Here is an 11,424-nt window from a genome sequence, read left to right as displayed (position 1 = left end):
CGGGGCCGGTCCCCGGCCGGGCGGCGCGTTGTGGGGGGCGGGGGGAGCGGGAGGCGGGGAGCGAGGGCGGGGGCTCGGGGAGGGAGGAGGGAGGGACCAGGCGCGCCAGTGACAGGGTGGCAGCCTAGGAGCGGACGCGCCGCCGCCGCCGCCGCCGCTCCACCTCCTCCTGCTGCAGCTCCTCTCGCCGCCGCCGCCGCCGCCGCCGGGAGAAGTTTCACTCCCGACCCTCGCTCGGAGCCGGGACCCGGAGCGGAGCGGGGAGCGCAGCCGGCAGCTGCTGCCCGGAGCGCTCCGACGCGGAGCCGGAGCCGGAGCGGGAGCGGGAGCCGGAGCGGGAGCCGGAGCGGGAGCGGGAGCCGGCGTCGGCGTCGGCGTCGGCGCCTCGGCCGCGGGCAGCGGCCCGGGCTGGGGGCGCCGAGGCGGAGGAGGGGCGGGTGTCAGCCGGGGACCCGCGCGCAGCGCCACAGCCGTCGCGATGGCCGTGCGCTCCCGCCGCCCGTGGATGAGCGTGGCGCTGGGGCTCGTGCTGGGCTTCACCGCCGCGTCCTGGCTCATCGCCCCCAGGGTGGCGGAGCTGAGCGAGAGGAAGAGACGCGGCTCCAGCCTCTGCTCCTACTACGGCCGCTCGGCCGCGGGCCCCGGCGCCGGCGCGCAGCAGCCGCTCCCCCAACCTCAGCCCCGGCCGCGGCCGGAGCAGTCGGCGCCCCCCGCGCGCCCGGAGCTCCCGGGGCCGCCGCTGCCCGAGGCGGCGCCCGGGGCGACCAGTTTTCGGAGCAGCCCCTGGCAACAGCCGGCCCCGCTGCAGCAGCGCCGGCGAGGACGCGAGCCCGAGGGCGCAACGGGGCTGCCGGGCGCCCCCGTGGCCGAAGGGGACCCCGAGGAGGAGGACGGGGGCGCGGCTGGGCAGCGGAGAAGCGGCCGGCCGGGGAGTAGCCACAACGGCAGTGGGGACGGGGGCGCCGCCGCCCCGAGCTCCCGACCCCGGGATTTCCTGTACGTGGGAGTGATGACCGCGCAGAAGTACCTGGGCAGCCGCGCGCTAGCGGCGCAGCGGACCTGGGCGCGCTTCATCCCCGGCCGCGTGGAGTTTTTTTCCAGCGAGCAGTCCCCGAACGCCGGCGCGAGCCAGCCCCCGCCACCCCTGCCTGTCATCGCGCTCCCGGGGGTGGACGACTCCTACCCTCCCCAGAAAAAGTCCTTCATGATGATCAAGTACATGCACGACCACTACCTGGACAAGTATGAGTGGTTTATGCGCGCCGACGACGACGTCTACATCAAAGGTGACCTCCCAGCGCCAGCCGTCCCGCGCCCCCCTTCCCGCGTTTCTCCGCAGCCGGCCCCGGCCCCCGCCCCTGCCCAGCCCCTGCCCAGCCCCTCTCTGCTGCTCGTCGGCACGTGCTCGGGGCTCCTGCAGCCCCCGGCCTGCCGTCCCCCACCCCCTCGCCTCCGCCCACCGTCCTTTCCTCCTGCGGTCTGGACCCCCCCTCACACCTGACCGGCTTCATTCGCCCTCCTCGCTCGTGCTGTGCTCGCCTCCGCCCTGCGCTCGCCCCTACTCTGCACTGTGTGGGGGGGCGGTGTGGCAAGGGACTTCAGCCTTAGCCAGAGGCTGGTCCCACGCTGTCCTGCTCTGACAGCCCTGGGTGGGGGTAGTTTCCCAAATCTATCCAGAGGGGCGTGTCCTCGGTGACGGAAAGGAAGACCGAGCCCGGGCGAGAGCCTGTCTGGAGAGGGTGTGCTGCCTGTAGCCTACAATCCTTTTGTCTTCATTGGATCTAGCGCAGTTTGGGAGCTGCTGAGATTAAGGCATCATTTCTCGCTGTTCCGGACCGTTCCCTGTGCGTTTCCTTCCCTCTGTCACGACCCACCACGCCCTGGGAGCCCTTGAGCACCCCCACACTGCTCCAGCGCTCCCCTCCTTCCAGCCGCTACAGTGTAGCTGCGAGTCGGCCGCTGCCACCACCACGCCGCCCCCCCCGCTCCCCGCTCCCCGCTCCCCGCTCCCCGCCGCTCCTCTGTAAAACCCCGAGGAGATGAATGTGTCTTTAGGAATTGGCGGTGGAGAAGAAGGGGACAGCGCTCGTTGAACTCTCCAGATGCCAGGAGCTCCAGGCTGTATATACACTAGTGTGGATCCTTTCCAGTCTGTTTCGGTGGCTGCGGCGATAAGCGGAGCCTGGAAGTCCTTTCCAAAACCACGCACAGCCACAGCAGGAGAAAACTTTGTCAGTTTTAAAAGAGGCGCGGTCCTTCACCCTGGGTGTGGGTGGCTTTGGCCAGAGATTTCTAAACTCAGCATAGACGAGTTCCTAAGAGCCGGAGTAAATCTTTCCAGTCCTGCCCGTTGCGGAGATAGAGATGGATTGGTCAAAGGGAGGCAGCCCTCCCTAGTGCATACCTCTCTTGTAGCCTCATTGCTTTCTCCTGATCTAGGTAGTCTTTCACCTGATTCAAGGGAAAACGAACAAGATCTGTTACATTTTGGCTCAGGGAGTGAGTGTAGAGTAATAACTAGGGATTTCTTGGGGTGAGATTGGGAAGAGTGAAGTCATTCCATTGATAATTCGATATAAAAATAAATGATTGCATTTCTAATGAAAACACTTATAGATTTCATATGTACAGATATCTATATTTGTAAGCGATAAATCCTTTCTTGTGTAGCCCCCTTCTCTTCTGTGCCTCATTAAAATCACAAAGGCTTCCTGGCAGGAGTTTGCCATACTTTGCAGAGTATTTCTAAAATGCATTAGCAGCATCTACTTCTGTCATTTCTCTCAGTGCTTTGAAAGATTGTCCTTCAGAACACTGAAGTGCCGTAGTCTTTCCATTTCTATTAAGAATGAAATGTATTTTGTATTAAGAACCCAATAATAGCCCAAACTCATTGAGATCCAAGGGGCGAGGCATGGAATCAAGATAAATGACTTCAAGTGCCAGGCTCATCAAAAAAAATGATAGTTAAAGTTGCTGACTGGGAATATAAAGAAGGTGACTACCTCGTTGTATCACTTTGTAGAATACCTAATGTGTTCAAACTCTTTTAGCTACAGAGTTTTACTTTTAAATAGTTTTTCTTGATGAACTTAGGTACTGTAAGGAAACAAGTTATTTAATTTTTAACAAATATTTATTTTTTCTGAAAAGATGTTTTCCAAAGTTAAATTCCAAGAGACTTTAATAATCCTCTCTTTATCAGCTTTTGGGTTATATATGACTGTTCAGTAATGTGAAGTTAAGGACAAAAATGCAACTAAATCAATTATCAGGGAAAAATATTTATTGAATATCAACAGTCTGTCAGTCAATACTAAATATAACATTGTTTTCTGAAAAATTTATCATTACTTCAAATATATGTGAAGAAATTTGTCATTATTCTTGTCATTATCTCACCTTTTACAAAACAAAGTGATGGTCGTTAGACTTCTTAAGGCTTTTCAGTGACCTTGATTAAAAGATTGATAACATTCCATTATGATTTAATTAGTAACTGAAAATTAGTAGTTTTAAAATAATAGAATATTCAGAGAGGTTTTTTTTTCAATTGTAGTGTGACTTTCGCGCAGTGTCCGAAGTTCTTTCTCTTACTTTGTATATTCTAAATAATTATGAAATGAGGAAAAGGAGTGACTGTTGCCTTTCTCTTTGTAGGTGATAAGTTAGAAGAGTTTCTTCGATCACTGAATAGCAGCAAGCCTCTCTACCTGGGTCAGACTGGCCTGGGAAATATTGAAGAACTTGGAAAATTGGGGCTGGAGCCTGGAGAGAACTTCTGTATGGGGGGACCTGGCATGATCTTCAGTCGAGAGGTTCTCAGGAGGATGGTGCCACATATTGGTGAATGCCTCAGAGAAATGTACACCACTCATGAGGACGTCGAAGTAGGAAGATGTGTTCGACGCTTTGGCGGGACTCAGTGTGTATGGTCTTATGAGGTAAGACAGTCTGTGATGAAAATGTTCACGTGTTACAGATGCATGCCAATTCATAATCTGGGGCAGTGATTTTGTTTAATTTCTCAGTATCTTTTTATTTGCTTGAAAATGATAGAAGCAGCCAGGAATGGACACAAGAGTGGTTGTGGAAGACAACTTTCTTCACAGGGCTGAGACCGATTGAAGTATTTTAGCATGACCCTCAGCTTTAAGTAGCGGCCTATATAAATGGTCACATCTTTGGAAGATGCTACTTTCCATCTATTTGATTTACTGGTGTTTACATACATGCTTATCCATTTTCGGTCTCTAACAAGAGGACTGATTTTATTCTCTCGGGTTGTTACTGCCTTTAGCATTTGGTACTTGGTTGGTTGTTGCTGTTGTTGTTTTGGTTAGGTATATAATCACATCTCTTTGTTTCCAAATAGTTAAAATCTGAAAATTCTTTCTTGAAAGATTTTCATGTGGAAATTTAACATGCTGTTTTTTTAAAGCATAGGAAAAGTTAGCTCATTATATATCATTTATGATAGATTTATTCACAGAATAAAGGGAATTACTTACCTGGGAAAACAGAAGTAGTTATGATGATGTTAAGTTACTTTAATATTATGATTGATTGCTTAAAATTGGTCTCTGTCTGCTCTTACTCCATTTCCTGAACAGCAGCTATTACTTAGATCATCTGTTATGAACTGTTCTTTTATTGTGATAATTAGCTTTATGAAATATCTGGGATTTTTTTTCCTTCAGAAATTTGTTTTGAAATGAAATATAATTTTATTTAAATTAGTTTTCCTAAAAGATATTCTTAGTAAACATTGGATTTAACATTTAAATAGTGTATTGCACTTTCCAATAGTTTGGTTTTTAAGTATTTGGGGTTTGATACACTTCAGCTACCCAATGCACATATTTGTAAATTACAACTTAACTTATTTATTTATCTTTTCAAATTTTTCATGTCTCCTGGTACAGAAGAAGCATAAAAATATGTTCTTGTGAAGTCACGCTACCTCAAGATTATGCAGTCCTATTCACTCTTCTTTTGGAAGTGTAATCCCACTTTAGTTAATTTTCCTTAATTTTTTTACTTTATGGTATTTATACTTTGGAGGAATATTTCTTCTATCTATTATAGAAAGTAAAAATTATCAGCAACCATTTATTTGGATTACATACTATGCAAATTTAGAATATTATATACCTCATTTCCTTTGGTATAAGAGAGTAATTTTTTTTTTTTTTGTAAAACTATGACTACCCTGTAGAATAAAATATATGCAAGAACATTATAGTTAAAAATAGGTATTTTAGAATAAACTTATTGAAACATATTTGTGTCTCTTCATGTAATGTAAAACTAACTAGAAGGCAAAAAATAAGTAGTATAGAAAACACATTAGGTTGATTTTGTTTGTATGAAGATATTTTGGAGACATTTGTTCTGTGTGGATGATTAAACGAAATTAACCATATTTAAAAATAAAGGTGAGAATTTATTGTGTTTTATTTGATACTTTATTGGCTTAATATCACATAGAAAGTTTTAACAGACCTTTTTTTTTTTAATGTCCTTCCCCTCATGTTTTCATTGATTATGCTATGAAAGCATAGTCTTCACCTAGCCATGTACTCATTTATATTCCAAGAGAGTAAAATATGCTCAGGTAACCTATGTGCCAAAGAATTGACTTAATATTTATTTTTAAAATAGACATTTGTTCTGATTAAAATGGATGGGAATTCTCATAGATGTGCATACTCTATGTTAGAATAAGTGGAATCTTACATCTTATCATAAACTGACATAAAAGAATAGACAAGCCAAGGGGTTTCAATTCTTACAAGATGTAACTTCATGATCACAATATATTCATTAGCTTTTCAAAATACATTTTATTTTGGACTCATACTAGGACATCACTGACTTCACAATCTGTATGAGGAAAATCATTTCTACCTTTTTTCCTGCCAGTAGAAAATACTTTTTTCTGAAGTTGTGCTATTCACTTTGTTTTGCTAAACAGTTGTATAGTTTTGTTTTGGAATTTCAGTTTTTAAAGAGTATTTAAACAGTATTTATTTTAGAGGAGGCATCAATTTGGTAATACAAAGTCAACAAAGTCTTATTTAAAGGAATGATGGAAAATTTCATTACCAGGGGACATATTAAACAATATCTGCTAATACATTCAGTAAAGATAAATACACAATTAAGTTGTAATTTCAGCATTTTAATATTAGGATGTTGTTCTCCGTTTTGAGACACCTGATTAGGTCAATTGGATCACAGCCAAACAAAGGTGTTCTTTGTTAATGAGACACCCGATTAGGTCAATTGAATCACAGTCAAACTAGGGGTTTCCAGTTTGGATTTTAGGTTAGTTCAGATCATGTCCATTCTCTGCTACTGTTCACATTATATGGAAAAAGTAATCTATTCTACTGTACATTGGCATCCTCAGCAAAGGTGAGATTTTGTATCTGGTCATATAACAAGTTATGAAATTGATCCTTAACTTTGTTTTCATATTTCTTTTGAAAGAACCATCTGTGATGGAATTCTCTTAAAATCTTGAATTTCCTTTATCTCTTTCATGGATATCAGGATTGTTTGGCTTTTTCTCCTAGTAAAAGTTCAAGCAGAGTTAAGAGCACAATCCACGATTTTTTGAGTTTGAATATATGAAACATTCATGATTGATTTTTATCTCTTAAAAGTGGTGAACAGACTTGCAAATCTTTCAGGAAGAGAATTGGACAAATCTATTAAACTATATAGACAATGTAGCTTTTCTTTATTATAAATTATGTTTTTTATAAAACCATGGAATCTTCTAGAATTCTTTACTGCTCAGTGAAAGTGTACTTTCTTTGTATTTACAATTAAGCATAATTGAGAAAAAGAGAGGGTAAACTTGAACTTGGTTTGAGTTCTGTTGCCTTTTATAAATTACTTCTTTGAGCCTTGTTTAATTCAACTGATATTAGAGATTGTAACAGTATCTACTGTTGGAGATTAAGTGAAATGGCAAAATGATCTATGTAAAGCCCTTAATACAGTGCTTGGCACCTCGTAAATTGTCAGTAGATGTTAGTTATTGTCATATTGTTGCTGAGTAGATCGTGTACTATATTATGTATAATAGGGATTCATCGGTATTCTATTTCATTTATTAAGTATTAATAATGAGTGATTTGTCTATATCAAAAGAGCCAAACTAAAAATAAACTGAATTCTTTTCAGTTGAAGAGTCCAAGTTTACGCTTTTCTGGCAAAGAACAAGAAACCAGTGTTTTGGTACTGTAGAAGTATAGGGAATCCAATGTCAGTAGAACTTATTATAAAACATGGAAGTTTGTATATTTAAATGATGCATTACAAATATTTGCTTCAGTCTTTGACCACCATATTAATAGCTCATCTTAAGGAGATAATGCAGAAAGTTTTATTTAACAAGTGATTATCTAATATACATATTTAAGGAATCCCAAATAGATCAGACTCTCTGTTAAAAAAAAATTAAAGCATACATTTCTAGATCAGTTGGCAGAACAATGGCTTTTTTTTTTTTTCTGATTTTCTCTGGAATTTTCCGTAGGAAAGGAAGTTAGTAGTATCTCATTCTGCAGTCAATTTATATGAATACCCAGGAGCTTTTCTTTCTAGTATGTAGAACCTCATTCTGATGTTGCTCACTTTTTCAGGAAATGATAGATAGCTTCACTTCCTACCAGGGTAAGGTCCTGGTAGTCTGGGATAATATGTCTTACCTATGAGCTTCTTGCTTTGTTTCTCTCTCTACCATCTCCTTCCCTTGTACTTTTTTCCTTCTATATTTAATGATATATAAAATAGATTACAAATGCATTTTGGTATGCTCTGCTTTTCATCATGTTCTCATTAAATTAACATGCTTTGTTGGCCAATCCCAGTATTGCAAGAGATCATGTGATGTGTGCCAAGATCATACTTAGGGCCCAAGAGTCCCTTGACCTCTTCTGAGTTAAGAGGGCTTTGGTTGCTGGTGAGCCTCAGGTGGATTGGTTCTCTGTGTGCCTGAGACCGTTGGACAGTCAAAATTAGGATTCTCCCTTTGCTGCTTGGAGGGAGAAACATCTAGATTCTAAGGACATATGGCAGATGTTAATAATCAACACACTTGATGGGTTGCTTTTGTGCTCATTTATACCTCAAATTGTTTAAGTAAAGATTACTAACTGAAGCATGTTCGTGAGAAATCATTCTATTTTATTCACTCTGTGAGTGTGAGAATTTATTGGCATCTACTGACTTTTTTAGTAGAGCTCTGTCTTGGCTACTGTTTTCCTAGTTATCTGAGCTACAATCTGGCAGCTTGGGAGGCTGCATATGGCTCTTAAACATTGTTTGGCTCATAGAGTGTTTTAAGGTTTTCTGTTTTTGTTTTTTGATGCCTTTAGTAGAGACAGACGGTCTTTAGTCCCCTTCAGGTCCTGTTTCTAGCACCAAGCTCTCCTTGCATGTTTTTTCTAACTGCCTGGCCCAGGTATACATAGAGTCCTGATATTTTGAGACAGATAATCCACATGTTGAAATTTTTATTAAAATAGTCTCTAGAAAATGAACTCATCTTCTAGTAAGAATGAGATGTGTATTTTAAATACTGTAATTTACAGAATAATTATTTTTTTCACCTTGGCTGTTAGAATTTGTATATCATTAGAATAGTTAAACTTTCTTTGTTTTAGGTATGTTTTTAGTACCTAGAAAGTCCCTGCTGTTAAAGGAAAAAGTTTAAACAATTCACTTTCAGCCCGTGTCTTAGCAGAATTGGAAGTTGTGTTTCTTCGGTTTTTGTTTTAGTAAGATCTTTTATATTCAAGCATTAAAGTGATTTTAATTTCAATGATTCTTCCTCTCCCTGTGAGGGAGTTTTACGTTTCATAGTCTAAGACTTATCTTTGGAATAGCGTGTATTTATCTTTTTAATGTTTATACTTAAATGGAGCCAGAGAACATATATATCTTTATTTCATTCAATTAAATGTTGTTTCAAATAAAATATAGCTCTTTGTTGATAAAAAATATTTCTCTATGGGTTTAAAAAACCATTTCTTACGACTAAACAGATTTTTTATTAGATTCCTTAAAGAGTTAATTTCAAGCCAGAATGTCTTATGTCTAATCTTGGCCCCCTAAAGGCTATAAACACCCTAGAAGATTCCATTATTTCACAAAAGGATATGTTCTGAAAGTGTTTCTCTGGGCTTGTAATACCAGAGAGCTACACCATAAAAAACTTAACTACAAATAACTTCTTCATAACATAACCATTAAGGTTAAAATATCTATGCCATTCTTAAAGGACTATTGCACATCCTTCTTAGCATCTTGCTATTACTTATGGGCTTCATTCCTCTGTAATGCTAATTTTGCTGTATCATGAACATGGTTGATGCCCCTTAAGTATATTAATATGTATGGAAAAGCATAAGTGGGGATTTTGATCTAAAATTCAGTCTTTCAAACTTCTTTTCTTGGTTCTTATTCAGTCACAGTTTAGTTTTTAACTAAAAGCAGTAAGCTTCTCACACCTACTCTTCCCACCCCCATTCCACTTGTCACATGAAATCATCATGCATTGATTTTATGCAGTTTCTTTTCTGCCACATTGTTTTCTCCCTTGTACAAAATGAAATTGCATTCCAGGTTGAAGGAGAAACAGGTATGGTTTTTCGTATTTTGTAGTCGTAGCTAGTTTATTTTTATTGTTAACTGATGCCTTATCACCTGAATTGTGACAGTATGTGCTTTACAAGAAGATGATTCCTACAAGTTGTGAAAAATAGGTAGATGCCTCCACACAATTTTGAAATAAGTTCTGCGATAACATAAATATTAATTTTAGTTTAAAAACTTTGAATATTCTTCTTCCTAAATTGATCACAAATATACTAAATTCCTGGAGAAATTCCAAGTCAGTTTTTTACTTCTACTTCTTTTGTCTTGATCTCCAAAAACCTATATTTTGAAAAACATTTACTTCACTCTTTTTTCTATCTAGTAAATTAGTGCTCATTATACAAAGAGATGTATTCAGTCATATAACTAATATGACATTTTACTTTGATTATAGCATGTTCCTTGTTTTGCATAAAGGTGTACCTTTTAATAATGGGATATTGGAGCTAAACAGGAACTTCATTAAAATAAAAAAAAATCAGTATCTTCAGGCATCTGAGTCATTATTTGATATTATTAAACAGTAAGAAAATCTCAGTAAACTGAACAGTTGGGGGGTTGCAGTTCTTCAGAATTCTAACGTTCTGTTCAATCACTATCCTAACTATTAACACTAGTTAAGGCTTAACCACTTATAAATCATTTTGAATCATGACATTTATTTAAGGTTACCCTGTCTTGCAAAGGTGTTGGACATTTATAGTACAATAAATATATTATAAATTCTAATTAACTGGTCAAAATAGTATTAAAAAAATCTGTAAGCATTGTTTTGGAGCTAACTAATAAATGAAATGGATTTCTTAATTCCTTGATATTCTAAAATCCCTACTCATCACTCATAATTTTGAAAGCTGTGTCTCTCATTTTTACCATCCATAGTATATGAATTTTTCATTGTGTCTTTCAGTTTTATTTTTTATTTTTAGCCCTAATTATTTATAGAGCATCAGTACCTTAAAAAGAGTTTTAAAAATAGATACATATTAATAAAAGTAATATACAATAAAATTAAAATGTGGAGAAATAATGGAAAAACAAAGATGTAAAAATTAAGAAAAATGATATTAAAAATATTTTAGGCTCCTGTTTAGCTGGTATTAAAGAGAACACTAACTTATCTAAATATTGAGATCTGAAAGAAATCTTTCCCATAGAACAGAGGGAGGCTCTGAGGGATTACAACACTCAGCACCACGTCTGTGATTATAATAGGATGATTTACTTCCATGTTTCTTATTAATCTCCTCAACATAAACCAGGAATGCAACACAGAAGGGCAGTTCTACTGAAAGAGTTCTACTTGGAAACAATGAAGTTGGGCAGTCGGGGTGGCTCAGCAGTTTAGTGCTCCCTTCAGCCCAGGGCATGATCCTGGAGACCTGGAATCGAGTCCCACGTTGGGCTCCATGCATGGAGCCTGCTTCTCCCTCTGCCTGTGTCTCTGCCTCTCTCTCTATCTCTCTCATGAATAAATAAATAAAATCTTAAAAAAAAAAGAAACAATGCAGTTATGTTCAGGTGCATCATTGTCTGGTGACTTACTTGATTTTATTTTAAAATTTAGAATAGCCTTCAGAGAGCCCTTCATGGATATTACTTCTCACTAAGATGTTGTACATTAGGTTGGCCAACAGGAAATTTGAATTATGCATGTTGTCTGGTGAGAACCCAGAGTGCATCTGTTGTGTCATTGGTTAAGAATAGATATATGATTGTGTTTTGTTCATCAAGAGGATGATAGAGACA

At 40.5% G+C, this 11,424-nt stretch overlaps 1 protein-coding gene across 1 annotated transcript in view; it reads left to right on the top strand.

Moving 5' to 3' along the window:
* Positions 1-334: 334 nt before the first annotated feature.
* The window catches only part of CHSY3 (chondroitin sulfate synthase 3), a 266,058-nt gene continuing 254,968 nt past the window's right edge, over positions 335-11,424 (top strand). Inside the window, exons 1-2 of the mRNA XM_041764534.1 lie at positions 335-1,286; positions 3,661-3,944. Coding sequence (XP_041620468.1) covers positions 479-1,286; positions 3,661-3,944 — 1,092 coding nt within the window. The 5' untranslated portion in view covers positions 335-478. The remainder of the gene's footprint in view (positions 1,287-3,660; positions 3,945-11,424) is intronic.

Source organism: Vulpes lagopus, chromosome 7 (assembly GCF_018345385.1).
Source record: "Vulpes lagopus strain Blue_001 chromosome 7, ASM1834538v1, whole genome shotgun sequence".
Classification (NCBI taxonomy): domain Eukaryota; kingdom Metazoa; phylum Chordata; class Mammalia; order Carnivora; family Canidae; genus Vulpes; species Vulpes lagopus.
This window is presented reverse-complemented; position numbering and strand designations above follow the sequence as displayed.